Here is a 16330-nt window from a genome sequence, read left to right as displayed (position 1 = left end):
ACCCATGTACCACTGTGATTGTCACAATTAATATTTGACTGGGTTTTTTTCTAATTTGTCCAGGACTTTGAAATCTTTCAGGATACATGAGCTGTCACCAAAAACAACAACAACCTTGGATTGTCCTGCTCCATTCAGCAATAACACCAACTAGCAGTGAGATGGATAGAGACAAAAAAAAAACATGGAAAAACAACTTACTGGTGGTTGGAGTCCTCCATCTTCTCTGTCTAGACTCCCTCTAGAACTTCTAGAGTCGGGCTTCTAGACACACACACAAATACACATAAAATGATATGTCCATACATCAACTCATCGACAGTAATTAAGTTGATACTTAAATGGTTTCACTCTGCCAGTAAGAGATTCACAGAGACATAACTTCTGTATATAGTACAGTTATACAAAATTATTCTGTTTGTTTTGATTTTCTGTTTGGGACTTTTTGATTCCCAGGATAAACTCTGAGACAAATCCCCTTTTTATGGCATAAAAAGGGGATTTGCCAGCAGCTATAAAGTATATCCCATGCTTTTGTCAGACAGACTTTGTATTATGTGGTGCAAAGTCAGTTACTACAACCAGTAGATTTATTGATTAGATTAAGATTTTTTACCACATACAGTCATTTTAGTAATGAATGAGAATTAGCACTCTATATTTTCTACGTGAATAACAGTTTTTACTGCAATCTATTTAAATAATGAATCTCCCAATTCAAGTTTTTTCTCAGGTCCTAAAATGAATATGAGAATGAAGACATTAATGATGAAATCACAGCAGCGAAGCTCAAACTAATTAAAAAATTGTTAACCAATGCATCCAACTGCATCTCAGCACAAGATTTCAAATAAAAACAGAAACACACTGCTCACAGCTGCAGGACTTTTTTACACTTGAGCAGAACTTTTTACACTTTTGGACACACCTGACCCCAAAGTGCACTGCTGCCCACAAACAATGCTACAATAAAACCACAACCCACCACCTCTATACACACACACACACACACACACACACACACACACACACAGCTCTTGCCTACCAGTTTTCCAAGACAGGACTTGAAGACCAGCATTGCCATTGAGTTCATCAAACTTGTGAGATGAAACGTTTGTGTCCGAGTTGTTTGAGGTGTTATGTCTGTGATGCTATCTTGTCCTGATCTTGTTGTATCTCTCTCTTCACCTCTGTCTAAGTGTTTTCCTGTCTGTCTGCCTACGAGCCCATATCCTTGTCTGTGCCAGCAGTTTCATCAAGACAAGAATTCAGATTCAACTCCAGCTTCCTGCCTCTTGCACACTTATATCTGACTCTGACGCACAGAGAGAGGGAAGGAGAGGAGGAGGAGGAGAAGGAGGAGGAAGAGGGAGGGAGCTGCTGCCAACAAACCGTCAGTGTAGTGAGCATGTCTACCCTTCTTTCCCAAACCATTCTTCCTTTTCTCCTCCCTCTCTTGCCCCTCCCTGAAGTGACAGGGTTATAAAAACCTGCCAACACGCACGCACGCACACGCACACACACACACACACACACACACACACACACACACACACACACACACACACACACACACCTCCCCAGCTTTTCAGTAATCTTGTGTGTTGTCTGTTAGTGGTTGTGGTGGGTCAAAGACAGTCTGTTGACTGGGCTGTCAGATTCCCTAAGCCTATCATTAGCCTGGAATTCACACAGGCCACACCTGCCTAGAAAATCACAAAAACACACACACGCACAGGAACACGCACACACACACACACACACACACACACGTGCAGGCACAATAAAATTCTTGAGCAAAAACCCCAAACAGCTCCTTCAATCAGTGTTCACAGAAATATGCATCCTACATAAAGCGTTCCTCCTCCTCCTCCTCCTCCTCCTCCTCCTCCCTCCACTCCTCATCAGAAATAACACTTTTCATACTCAACAATAACAAACACTGCATTTATTTATCTTTGAGCGTGTGAGTTTTACTGTAAGAGTAAGCTGTGATGAATCTACTGCTGAATAACTCTATTTGGCAGTCCACTGCTCCCAGAGAGATGGCACTGGTAGGAGGTAATTACCAAATAGAAAGTGAGGAACACTTAGTAGTCCTTGCAAACCATCCACTACTTCTTATTCCATTTAATTTACTGGGGACTATTTTGGCATATATACTATACTTTGGGTATCAATGTATGTCTGCTAGTGTGTAAAGATAGAAAAACGTAAAACCACAGTTCATTTTCTAAAACTCGGAGGGAGATCATTGATATTCTCAACCATGTAGTGAACATGAAAATGACATGTTTCTTGACTGATCCCTGAAAACTCTTCTTTAAATTCCACTCATCAACATCAGTTCATCATAAAAAAAATAATCTCACTCATCACTGGAGGCCAGACCACGATCACTGTGACAGTCATTCTAAATCAACTGTTTCATGTATTAAAAGTATTTTCCAAAGTAACTTTGCTTATCAAGGACTGTGGCTGAGGATAAGTATCAGTATTACAACAGCTTTTACATTTATTATATGTATTGTGTTGAATTTCATAGAGTCCATTAACACATTTATAAAAACACAACATGCATCACTCAAGTAAAAAACATTCACCACAACGGATGAAAAGACAGCTTTGCACCACAGTTAATGATAACACACTGTACCATGCAGAAAAAGATCATAAAAACCCGAAACTATGTCGCCGTTTCTCTGTATTCTGTTTTTGCAGTGATATTTTGTTATCATGCAGATATACAGTGTATGCACACAATTTATTGTTTTGTAATGTCGCTGTAATGTGTCAGCAAAACTGTGTTGATTCACCTCTGAAATACAAACAGGTTCCTCAAGTCAATACAGTAGCTAAATGTTACAAATGACTTGGTATTATGTGTGTATTAACTATGTGCATGCTGTGTGTGTTACCAGCAGCTTTTCCTCCTGCTCCAGCCACCTCTGGTCCTCCTCCATCTGCTGCTGTTGTATCATCAGCTGTTCCTCCATTAACAGGCACTGTGGGCCTACACACTGCTGCATGTCTACTGCCCTGTCCTACAAACACACACACAAACATGCAACGAAAGACAAGCATAGCAACAGAGATGCACACCAAAAAAGGGACACACACGCACACACAGAGTCACAGGTGAAAAGAAACATGCACACAGCACAGACACATACACCAGACTGATGAGAGGCTGACCTAGGACGATGGACAGACACACTAAAAATAATGGCTGATGAAGTGTTCCACTGAAATATTGGTGGACTGGACTCGTTATGCAAGTAAAGACTGCCAGACAACAAAGGAATTCTTACTGGTGGGCTGATATTGTCTACCAGTCCAAACCAACCAAATGTATAATTACCTGTGAATGTGACTGAGTGCCTCAACATCTTTGCTTTGCTTTTCACCTAACGTTCCTGACTCTTCCGAGTGTGAATATATATGCGTGTGTGTTTGTGTGTGAGGGAGAGTGTGTAAAAAGAGTGTAAAATCTGTCTCCTACCTCCATCACAGAGCCCCACAGCGCCATGTCGTGTCCATGTGGCTGGGGAAGGTGCTGCGCGTGCGAGTGTGTGTGGACATGGTGGCGGGGGTGTGTGTGTGCGTGGTGCGTTTCCAGCATGGTAGCCTGTGGGGGGTACAGGGCGCTGGGCACCGACGGGAGGGTGTGAGGGCCGGGATACCCCGCCATCTGAGCCAGGTGGAAGAGAAAATGACACAGCTTAATACTCCTATATCCCGATCCATCTCTTGTTTAGAGACGCAATTCTTTTCAGTTTCGATCCGATTCCAATACCTACATTTCGGTATCGGGCAATACTGATACTGATACTAGAGCTTTTTTTTAATCGTTTACATGGCTGTAGTAAACCACACAGCACTTCAATTAAAAAAAAGCAAAAATATACAAACATACATTAAATTTAAATGTATTTCGGCTGTATGGTGCAGCCGATACAGGGCAGACCATAGTGGACCAAAACATTAATATTCCATCACATACCTGGATACGATCGACACTTTTTTATTAACAGTTACATTAAAGACAACAAGGAGCGATCTACGCATGTTTTGCCTGTATTCACCAGATTCGCTCTGTGCTTATTGCAAGTCAATTGTATTCAGATGTGTGCTGGAATATTCATTTTTTGTTCCCCTTTTAATCAAATTTAAGTAAAAGCCAAGTCAAAACCCTCTATCTTTAGAAATGTGCTACACATATACACTTTCTTTGTCTGACTGCAACCCAAATCCCATCTGCAGCAGACAATTGCATATTTTTTATATCAAACCATCTTCTAATAAGAGTTATGCGACAATGGATTTAGTCTTGTGCAGTCTGTGAAGTTTATCTGCTTACCTGGTAGTGTCCAGGATGTTGGGAACCGGGGTAAAAACCTTCACTGGAGCGAGGACTGGGATAGCCCGGTCTACTTGGCTATAGACAGAGAGAGAAAGACAGAAAACAGAGAGAGAGAGAGAGAGAGGGAGGAGAGAGAGAGAGAGAGAGAGAGAGAGAGAGAGAGAGAGAGAGAGAGAGAGGAGAGAGAGAGAGAGAGAGAGAGAGAGAGAGAGAGAGAGAGAGGGAGAGAGAGAGAGAGAGAGGGAGAGAGTTGATAGTCGAAGTCGATAGAATAGAAAGACAGGGGGGAGAAAAATTAAAATGATGTTACAATCGTAGTTCATCTTTTTTTACACAAACTAGACATTCAAAGATGGGACACCAGGTCATTCAGACAATCAACACACAAACCTCCAGGAGCTGTTTGTGTGGCTGGGTTAGCTGTCAATCAAAACGAGGAGCACCCACTGGGCTGCAAGTCCAGCAAGCTGTTAGTTAAACTGGTGCTAACTACTGTCCCTATATTACAAACATCAACACCCATAGAATACCGGTATGAACTATGTTATAGTCGGGGACTATAGGCGACTAGATTCTTAGATTAGATGTTATACAGGTGAGTAAAGTGTTACAGTTGCACATTCACCAAAGACCTCTCTTTAAAGCACTGGGGTTTCTAATTTGGAGAAAAGGGATATGCTGCTGCTGAAAAGGTTTAAAAAAAAGACAATATGGTGTAATTTCTTATTTTTTCAATCTGCATAACAAAGGGACTTTCTCCTGAGAAATTAGACTTTTTAATCCAAGCTGCTGCTAAATGAACCGAGGACAGTCAATAAATTACTCCTCGTGATTCTTTTCTATTCCTTTGCTGGGCATGAGTAGCTAAAAACAGAAGTGCTTGGTGAACACACAGCCTTGTTTCTTGTCTCTCTTGTGGGTTCTGGTGAGTTGTTGAGATGAAGCTGTTGATAGCGGATGAACAGTTTCCCCGCTTAGGATGACTGTAGACATTTTGCTTTATGATTTAAACTTCTCTAACACAGAGCTCAGCAGTGTTGTAACCTCTACCTTCCACAGCCTCTCATAGTAGCTCTCTCTGGACCACACCTCCGACAGCAAGACAGACACAAAGACACACAGGGAGGGAAACAGACAGCAAAGAAATACAGATAGGGATGGAAGGAGGGGGGGAGACAAGGAAAGAAAAAAGTAGGGAGGACAAAGAGAAGCAGACAATACAAAGAAACTGAAGACGAGACAAACAGGAGCCTAACAAATCTCAGTTAGGGAAACATACAGCATGTTGTGAGCATGCTCATACGTGGACAGACACAAGGTTGCTTAACATGAACAGAATTATATCTTAGAAGTTTAAATCTGCCACAAAGAGATTCTCACCCCTTTCCCTGGGAATAACCAGTTTAAAAATAGAAAGATAAAACACAACAACAACAACAGACAGACAAGACAGAATGACAGAGAAATTGGAAGATGAGGTTCACAAGAGAGTCATACCAGGGTGAGGCAGATATTGGTAAAATCTGAAGACTTCTGAATGAATATTTGAATGTAAGAATGACCGGACTAATAAATAGGCCCAATATTCATCATGCAATTGCAGCACTGCAGTGCCAGGATTTTAGATCCCAGCTGTGCCAATTAGAGGCAATACAACAGCACCAGTGTGCGCCACCTCCTGACAAAGAAAACAAGCCATGAGCTTGTAGCTGTTAATGGGTTTTTATAGCTCTGTTTGGGCTCCTCCTATAGCGGTGAATCTGCAACCTGTTCAATTTAATGAGTGAATAATATTGCAACATGGATGTATAATAAGAGCTGAACACGGCACATCCGCTCCAGACTCAAAAATTCATGTGTGGCCACCCAGCTAAATTAACATTAACTGTCCAAGTGTATTTGGCGACGCATTTTATACTTTTCTTTTAATCTGTTCGAGAGAACAACGCAATCTGTGATCAATTACCCAGTGGACAACCTGCCATCGCTCTTCCTTTCCTGTCTACTATCAATCACACATTCTTTGCAGCGAGAGAGAAACGCTTGCTGGATTGCTTACATCCCTCCTGTATACACACTGATTGTGATGCGACCTCTCTTAATTAACGCAGGCCTACTTTTGCTGTTGTACAAACTTGCCTGATATGAATGTCATAGGAGTCTTGGCATAACTCCACAAAGACTTTCAGGAATGTGGAGTAGCACAGTGTTAAGATTTTTTTTTTACGGAGTGAAAACCTGCTCTGTAGCAGGAAGGACTCGCAGATATGAGCTGAATTCTGCATTTACACTGAAAGCCAAAAGAATAAGACTGACTGAAGGTAAGTCTTATACAGCTAGACTGTCATCTTTCCATCTGATTTTTTACTCAACTCATTTAAAAACTCTTGGCCTTTAAGAAATTGGCATGTGGGGGGCAGAGTGATGTTACAGCTCAGTGGGAGGACTAAACGTCCACTCCAGAAACAGAGTCGCTGACCAAAACAAGCTCATGTGTAATACTACTGGCTAGCACCCAGCAGCTAGGTAAAGGTGGCGGGAGTCAGGTCTTTATAAACAGGCTTAAGTAGAGACAGGCTTTGTATTCATAGTAACTGTTTCAAACCTATGCTTCACATATTCGTATAATAAGCTCCACTAGTATATGAAGTCGATCATAACATTATATTGAATTAGGCAATGTTGAAGCCATTGAAGCTCCGTTTTGGACACAGCTGAGCCGTGGAGCGGGGCAGTGGGAAAGCTGTTGCAGTATAAGGCAACATAAGTTCTGGACTTTGGGTTCCACCTAGTGTAAAAAATGTGTTAAACATCTGTTTTAAACTCTCTCCACTCCACTGATATTGCAGTACAATTTAAAAGCTGACCACAAGATGTTTTGTTGTCAATTATGTGACTATTTTCTTTATCTGGCTCATCTATGACATACTGTGTTTAAGCTCCACGTGTGTTATATGGGTCCAACTGGATTTGGGGTTTATGAAAGGAATCCTCAGCAGGCTAGAAATAGGGTGTAATAATCCGAGGACTCATCAGCACAAAGCCTGACGCAAACACATGTATCTGCATTCAATCACAGTAGAGCACATTCAACAGCATGTCAAACACAGATAGGACACGCCAACAAGGTGACATTTAAACAGGGTAATTCACAGCCACTGCACTGCACAGTTAGAATGAATGATTCAAAGACTGGATGGAGTTTAGTCCGACATGATATTGAAGCCATGCATCAAAAAATGTTGCAACTTTTGGAAAGGTTATTTCTCTCAGTAGACTTCCGTTTGTGCTGAATTTCGAATCTTCAGAATCAGAACACACAGTCCTGATGAAATATATCAGGCTGGATAGATGATACCTAAGAATGCTTTTTTCCCCAAAACGTTAATAGTCTAGCCTGCAGTTTCAAAAGAGGCAGAAATATACAGGGTTCGTACACATTTCTCAAGGTCAAATTCAAGCACTTTTCAAGCACTTTTAAGGGTCATTTTCGAACTTTTACAGCACCTTATCGCTACATATCTACAGGAATATATATATTCATGATTATTTTTTTTATCACAATTATGCACATTGTATTATGCTGTAAACATCTAAAATGATGTTTCATAATAGTAAAAACTTTAGAAATTAAAGGAGAACACAAAGTTTTATCCAAAAAAAGGGGAGCCACTTGGCGTTCTTCAGGCACACTTGCACCGAGACAAGGAGAGACCTGAGAACACCCTGTAATTTTCTTTTTTGACATAAACTTTTTCAAGCTGTTCGCTTATTCATCAAAGTTTATTAATACTGAACATGTCATCAGTCCAAATTGCATCAAATTCACCTTCTTCTCAGCCATCCTTCTCTATTGCTACCAGGCTGCATGTGTGATGATACACACAGACTGATTTTATTTCTCCTTGTAATAAGAAAATTATCCAGTCTGATCCCAATTTTGCCAAGACACAGAGTTATAATGTCAAGCACTTTCATTGTCTGTCAAGCACTTAAACTAAAATCCAAGTATTTTTCAGACCTTGAAAATGCAACATTAAATTCAAGCACTTTCAAGGCTTTCAAGCACCGTACGAACCCTGAATATATTCACTGCCAGTAGTCACAATAAATATAATATTATTTATTGTTTAAGAGGATTGACTGACCTGATCTGGTTTTTCAAATCTTTAAATCTGGAATTTCTATATATAATCATGGTATTTTTAAGTCTGGAGTCTATACTTAAATGTTTTGTTCTGTAATTGACTCATATTTGCCAAAGGTTTTGCAACTGATCGAGCAGATCACTTCAGCTGGCAGCCATGACACAGCTGTGATATCTGCTACATAATCCTTTGGGGCAACTCTGACAGTCAAAGTAATGTCCACTAAAAGTGCTTGTTCGAAAACTTATTAATAAGTATGAATGATTCATAATTTAGTAAGTTTAAATGATTCATACTTACTAAAAGTGGCACGTGTAATTAAAGGACCCAGGTTAAAAAAATACCAGAATTCCACATTAAATCCTCCATGATATCTATTCAAGGAGCTATAATCCTGAATGTTGCAACCTTTTTTTTTTTTTTAATAAAGACAAACAGGTTTGTTTTAGTTATCAAAACAGCTTTAAAACCTGCCTTCAGGGGTCTGGACATGGGTCTTTCAAAGCAGGGGATGGGAAAAGGTGGATATGTAGTTACAGGGTGGCTGAGCAATTGACTAGGTGGTTGGTTAGTGGAGGACGGAGTATAGGCAGAGGGGACTTGAAGGACTCTCTCTGTGTGTGGCAGCATGAGGGGGGCATGAGAGCCCAGCGGGGGCCTCCCACATGACTGCAGAGCATGGACTTGGTGCCGGGGGTTGGAGTCCGGTTGTTGAGGGATACTGGGATTAGTTTGGCAGCCAGGGTCAAAGCTTGGCAACAGCAGGGTTTTAAGATTAGAATTTGACTCAGGCTGGATGTTTTTGAGGGTGTGGGGACAAATGTCTGACATGCCGCGGGGCAGAGTGTTCAGGTAAGGACTAGATTGGGAGAGCAGTGTGGAAAAGTGACAGGGGTGGGAGTTGTTTGACTTCGCGAGGGGATTTGTCTTGAGGGGGCAGCTGCCATTGGACTGGCTGTCTGAACTGGTGTGAGGTGGAGAATAGAAGTGAGCATTAGACTGTAGGAAGAAGCTGGGATGAGCTTTGGATTCAGGATTTAACTTGGTGTTGTTGTAGTACATGTTTGTACCACCACCTGTGTATGTAAGATGAGCTGATGGAGGATTGGGAGAAGAGGAAAAGTGATTGGGAAGTTGCATAGATGATGAGTAGAGTGGAGGAGTAGGGAGGTGAGAAGAGGTGCAGGGAGACGAAGGATGAGGGTTTCCAAGGCAGAGGGAAAGCTGTGAGGCAAAGCGCTGGTTTGGATGGCAATGGTGGTGAGAAGAAGGAGCAGACAGACAATCCAGACTGAAGGTGGGCTGCAGGGAGGGACGACGGCTTGGCTGCAAACACAAAGACAAAGGTAGAGGAGGGAGAAATGGAAATAAAGAAGGTATCATGAAAGAGAGAGACATGTAATAGGCAGGTAAGAGAGGCAGGGATGAGCCAAAGCACTGACAGAAAAATGCAAGATTGTAACCAAAGCCATAGGTACTGTGCCTCTGAAATGAAATACCTGTATTTGTAAATTATCGGAAAAAATGCAGCACACACTAAAGGACAACTGCATCACTGAAGGTTTAAAAAAAAAAAAAAAAAAGTCTAAATCCTATCAGCTACTGCTCAAGACATATGGCTTTAGTTGTAACCCACAGAAGCAGCTAGCAGATGCTAACAGCAGGGGCATGGGGGCAGTAAGTGAGGGTGAAGCAGCTAGCAGCTGGGGCAACAAGCTGTGAGGTAGGATGGTTCTAGTAGAGGTGGTAGTGGGGGTGGGGTTTATGGACTTGCAAAAATAATTTGAAGGGAGCAGTTGATGTTGTATGAAAAATGTTTGTAAAATGTGTTCTAATTATACAGTTTTTGATAGAATAGCAGTTATGAAAGGGTAGCAGTTATGCATATAACACAAATCCAGGAGGTCCTCTATGTTATGATCCTTAACCTGCCCACCATAGAACGATTATTATACAGACAAGACATTAGAGAAATGACTACACACTGAGAAAAAAAACAAGCTGCTTTTCAGATGAAGAAAGAATCGATTTGTGCACAAGTTTAAAAAAAAGAAGATAAGTGTGAAAACTGTCACACAGATCACACAGTCAACAGTCAATATTCAAAAACGCCCAAAAGATTTGCTTTTTTGTAGCTTTCTGTACATTTTTGCCTCACATTTTTTTGATATGGAGGCATTTCCCCCTTGAAAAGTCTGGATTTGGTTCGAGAGTGTAAACAAATTGATGTTTGTTTTTTTCTTGATGACCATAGTGAGAAATCTCCACTTGACAACTGACTTTGGCAGTGATTTCAATAAGCATCTCACCACGATCGTGCAGAAATCTTGTACATTTAAAGAGTCAAACTTATAAACAATCAAACTATCTACCAGTTGAATCATTTCAATGCATTAAATATCAATAGTGATGCAGCAAATCAGAGAACAGAACATATATTACAAAATCCATATAAGAGCCAATCAGAGGGGCTGCGGTCTCTAACTTAAGTGTGCATGGGACTTGCAATGATCAGGGTGTCTCATTGCAGACAGCACAAACACAACAGAAACTCTTTATTACTACACCTGTTGTGCTCATACAAACATAAACAGGCAGACAGACAGTGACACACACACACACACGTGGCATAGCAGCGCCTTACTTTTGGTGGAGCTTCATCAGACCCTCCGGAGTCCCACGAAACAGTGACCTGTCTCCTCATCTCCATCCTGCTCCTCTCCTTTTGCTGGAGCTTCTCCTCCTCTAATATAGTGCTGCAAAAAAGGAAAACATTTGAATTAATCAATTTCTGCTGATCTGTCACATGATCTAATTAGGCACTGTGCGGCAATACAAAAAGTGATGAATGATACTGTCAATAAGTAGATGAATACAGATTATATTCAGTCATTTTCCAGTGTTGTCTCTGTCAACCCCTCCACCGCACATGAACATTTTGCATCACACACACCAGACTTTCGTTATCAAAGGTTTGTTCAGACTGAGTACAGATTCAGGCACTTTTCAAGCACTTTCAAGGAACCTGAACCAACACTTTCCAGACCCTCGAAGCCTTTATCATCACACCTAAATTATTATTGTTACTATAAATGCAATTGCGAAAAATAAAGTTTACAGAATTATGTTATAACTACAGCAGTTAATGTATATTTTTCACTTTCACTTGATTCATTTTATCAGCTGTTCTTATCAACTATGATTGTATGTTCTGATCATGATTATTCAATTCTTCTTTTATTCGAAGCCAGGAGACAAAAAATATGATGACTGTAGATTATATTGAGAATCAAGCAATATTCAAGAATTATATTCTAATCATTTTAGATTCTGATCCAAACTTTTAACACTTTACAAACTATGTATTATATTGATTATTGTTGTACATTATCTCTTGGTTTGTTGGTATAAAGTGAATAATTTTAAAAATTAACCAGCCAAACGAGTACGATGTCTATTTGATCCTGATACTGAAACAGGTCTTGCTAGTTTTAGAAAAACATCCCTTAGAAATGTGAAGAAATTCAAATATGCTCTTACAGATGTCACACAGTGCGGAGTTTTTCTTGACAGAGAGATTCTTTTGAAAAGCAGACTGTTAGCTTAAGTGGTTTTCCCCCTCTTGCTGGAAATATGAAAAAACTCAATGACAACCTCATAAATACACACAAACACACAGACACATTGTTACACAAAGCATTCCTCAAACTGTTTGCACAGAGCGTCCAAACACAAACTAAGTTCTAAGAAAAACAAATTCCGTTTTGTTATGAAATGTCTTATTGCTCATTCTTTTTCTACTGGTATAGTTCATCCCAGAACACTCAAGTCACTCCCAATAACATTCAACAAATCAATCCAATTTAATTTATAAAGTACATTTAAAAATCAACAACAGTTGACAAGTTTTGTACAATAAAACTGAAAGAACCAATACAGTAATACAATAACAAAATGAATCAAATTCAAGCCAGTGGCAACAGTTTGGTCTTCAGATGTTTGGAAACCAAATCAGCTGTTAAATTTCAACAGATCTTCAGTAACACTTTGACCCTCCACTATATACTCACATTAACTACTGGTGCCATCTCTTTGCTGCATCACGCAAAACAAAACAGTAAATATTTGGGTAATATTGCTTTAAAGCAAATTGACTGAAAGGCTGAGCAGCGTCCTCCCAAACCCAACATGTTTTAGTCCAATGTAGCCAAACATACCACACTCACTAAAATTATCCTTACTGACCTGTTCCCTGGGAAAACTGCTGCTCAACAAAAGCCAGATTCCCAAAGGAAGGAGCTGCTGCTGAGGAGTGGACAGCTCCACAAAACTGCAAACTGAGTGGTTGGACAAATCAAGTCACACACACTCTCACACTCTTTCTACCCTCTCAACAAGGGTAAGAGCTATTTCTAGTAACACCACTGCCCTCCTGTTCTGTTGTCTCCTGCTGTGTTTGTGTTTGTTTGTGCACCTGTTGGAGTCAGTCATCCATCAAGTCTTGACCTCCTTTCTCATCACTAAGCATTCATTTGGATTACAGAATGCCATCATTCCATATTTTCTATGATGAATACAAAAAATAGAAACATCATGTATTGATTTAGTTTGACTTTAAGATACAGCCAATTTTTCTAAGAATTTGTTTGTTTCAGTTTTGTCTTTATATTTGTAAAATGTAACCTTCAGTTATATACTCATCTTGCCCCATAGAGAAATCACTGGCAACTTTTCATAGTCTTAAGTGTTTAATAATCATCAATATAAATCACTGAATAAACACTGTAGACTAATAGTTGATCCAAACCACCAACTATCTTTTACTTTATGAAACCTGGAAGTGATGATAAAAGATTTTATTTGAATGGATTTCCGCTTTGAATATTATTCTTATTCTGTATTTCAACAAAATGTTGTCCTTTTCATTGTTTTTTAAAATCTTTTTGCATGGTTAAAAGTTAATCTTCCTCTTGATCTTCCTCTTAATCAAACCTCGTAAATCTGTTTTAACCCCATCCTTTAATCAAGTAGTAGGTAATTAGAGATTATGATATCTGTACAAAGAATTAAACATATACAGCTTCATCTAAACGTTGTTGTCTGTGGTAACACCTTTTGTTTTTGTACCGAACTGTCCCGATCTTATGAGTTAAACAAATAAAGACAAGTTTAAAACAAACACTGGTTTGTGTCAAAGTAAGAAAAGGAGGCTCCAAAGGATGCGAGTTTGTGTCCCTGGTCTTTATATTTCATGTCCATTTAACAAGCCAATTCATTTAATCCAAATGCAACCGGTCATGAATGAATCTGGCAACGTTGCATCACAGTTCAACAGTAAATGACATCATGTATGAATACGTGTGATGACGATATCATCACCTGGCAACATCAACATAGCCCGTCTCTGCCTCCGACCTACCCTACACCACCACCTGTAATAACAAGGCCAGTTTTGTTTATTTACTCAGGCTAGGCTCAAAGCACAATCTTGGACTTTTCAGCGACGCCCTGTTGAATCCACGTATTTCTCACCTGTAAAACCAAACCTGATGGAAACTGAGATTTAGGTTTCTGGCTTCAAAGATGTCAACCCGACACTTCGGAGCGACAGCTTTCTTTTAGGCACTGGTTTAAGCTAACATCTTTCTATCTATCACATCTCATATCAATTTCAACTAAATAAAACAAAACACCACAACTATTTCAACAAAATCTGACCAGTTGATGGATCATATGAGTGCACAGAGGCTGATTCCTAATCCATCATTCGAGGGTCCAGTTAGACTAGTGCCATTCTTTGCTCTGATACAATGTTGCTACAGGATACAAGATGCCCTCTTTGTGTTACTGTCCCACCACTGCAGCAACGAAACATGTTATCTGTGAAAACAAACTAACTGTATCTTTGCTGTAGCTGCTGAAGCCTCAGTGTAACTGCAGCTGAACTTCAGAATGAGCACTGAGGATTTTGTGTTCCATGACTTTCACTGTGGAGATGTGTTTGAAGCCAGTTTGAACAGGATGAACAATTACAGCGACAAATAACTGTTTCAATAAACAGATGTGCATATGAGTATTGTCTACAGACAGTCTTAACAGAGGATCATTGGAGGACAGTCGAACAACCAATCATGTTTAAGAGACACACAAAATGGCTGCTTCAAAACAGCATCAACTGGATGCAGCCCACTTGGGAAAAATTAACTATTCAGTCTATCATAGGCTGACATTTAAAAAGCCTGAAGACGCAATACTTACCTTAAGAACAGGTCAATCCAATAGCGCCAAAGCAGATCCAGTCAAGTCCTTATTGGAGAAAAGCCACTGGAAAGAAGATGGGCTGTTGCTGATGGGCACTCGGCACTGATACGCTTCTGAAGGCCAACATGAATAACTATAAAAGATCCCAGCAACGCTTAAAGGATAAAGCCCACTACTCCTGGCAGGATGTCTCAAATATGCTCTGCTGCTGCTAAACAAAACCCCTTCAGACTATAGGCTACAATCCTTCACCACACACAGAATTCACTACCAGGATAATATGATGTGAGAGCTAGGAGCCTCGGTCTGCGAGCCTTCAACCAGGGGAGCACAGCAGCATTGTAGTTCTGTTCTCATTTTCCCTTCCTTCTTTCATTCTCTCTGTCTGTTCTCTCTCTCTCTCTCTTTCTCTCTCTCTGTTCTTTGGAAAGCTGTAGCTCCTGGCAGCTGCCCACTGTGTAAACACACACACACACACACACACACACACACACACACACACACACACACACACACACACACACACACACACACACACACACACACACACACACACACACACACACACTCATGTTGGTCTGCCGTCTAGGAAAACTGTAGTAGTAGCTGGAGCTGCATATTTGGCAGGAGGGACCTATAATTGATATTATGATATAAAAGCCGGCCAGACCGAAAGTAAACCAAACTGCATAACCTTATATGGCATGACTTTCCCCTATTAATAGCCAGTGACCACAGTTTACATGGTCAATATTGACTTGGTTTCCAAGACACTGGATGAGGCACATCAAGGGTTCCTCACCATTTCTTCTTCATGCAGACATATTATAGCCAATTAAAATAAATGTACTTAATTTTGTCAGATTAGCACTCACATGCAGTCTACATGTTATTTTCCTCACCAGGTTTTCAGACCATTAAAACATACGAACACAAACATACTGTACGTATGTCAGGCTACTCAGTGAACCTCCATGGTGCGGAAGTCATTACTCATTTGCAGCCAAAATACGAGAGTGAGATCCAGACATGATAATAAGGTGAACGAGGTCAAGAGGAGAGTATTCAAAGAGAGTGCAAGAGGAACAGAACTTGGGGGAGAGAGAGAGGGAAGCTGACCTTGAGAGATTTGGAAGTGTAATGGTGGTAGAATTTAAGGTGTGAGTCATGCTGGTTTTAAGCAGACTCGTAAAACCACAGGAGTTAAATATGTGCTCTTATTTTCCTGTTTCTCTGTGTGAGAGAGAGAAAGACAGAGAGAGAATGTGCACGTTGAAGGAAACAATGATGGCATCTCGCTGTGCTGCTGAAACTCACAATGTTCTGCTTGTAATTGAGACTGAGGGAGGAAAATGTGTCAGCAACAGCAATGACACGTAGAATGTGTACACAAACTAAACACATTTCATCTAATCTTCTACAGATGAATTTAGTTTTGAATACGAACAGAAATTTATGAAAACAGCTGTGTAAATATTCTCTAATTTCTACTTTCCATCTTATCCTGTAGGTGCTATTTTGTGCTTATCTTTTGTGTTAACTGCACACACTCAGATAC

The 16330-nt window shown here is 40.3% G+C and overlaps 1 protein-coding gene across 23 annotated transcripts in view; it reads right to left on the bottom strand.

The window, feature by feature from the left end:
• The window catches only part of LOC115567404 (focal adhesion kinase 1-like), a 64233-nt gene that overhangs the window by 8785 nt on the left and 39118 nt on the right, over positions 1-16330 (bottom strand). For 19 of the 23 annotated variants that reach the window (XM_030393964.1, XM_030393953.1, XM_030393955.1 and 16 more), the window contains 5 exons: positions 11156-11267; positions 4361-4438; positions 3503-3691; positions 2919-3044; positions 202-264 (listed from right to left, as the gene is read on the bottom strand). In XM_030393964.1, the coding sequence (XP_030249824.1) occupies positions 202-264; positions 2919-3044; positions 3503-3691; positions 4361-4438; positions 11156-11267 (568 nt within the window). Of the gene's footprint in view, positions 1-201; positions 265-2918; positions 3045-3502; positions 3692-4360; positions 4439-5413; positions 5453-8888; positions 9838-11155; positions 11268-16330 lie in introns of those variants that run through there. The other 4 variants (XM_030393967.1, XM_030393969.1, XM_030393965.1 and 1 more) reach the window with 4 other exon arrangements.

Source organism: Sparus aurata, chromosome 17, assembly GCF_900880675.1.
Source record: "Sparus aurata chromosome 17, fSpaAur1.1, whole genome shotgun sequence".
Taxonomy (NCBI): Eukaryota; Metazoa; Chordata; class Actinopteri; order Spariformes; family Sparidae; genus Sparus; species Sparus aurata.
This window is presented reverse-complemented; position numbering and strand designations above follow the sequence as displayed.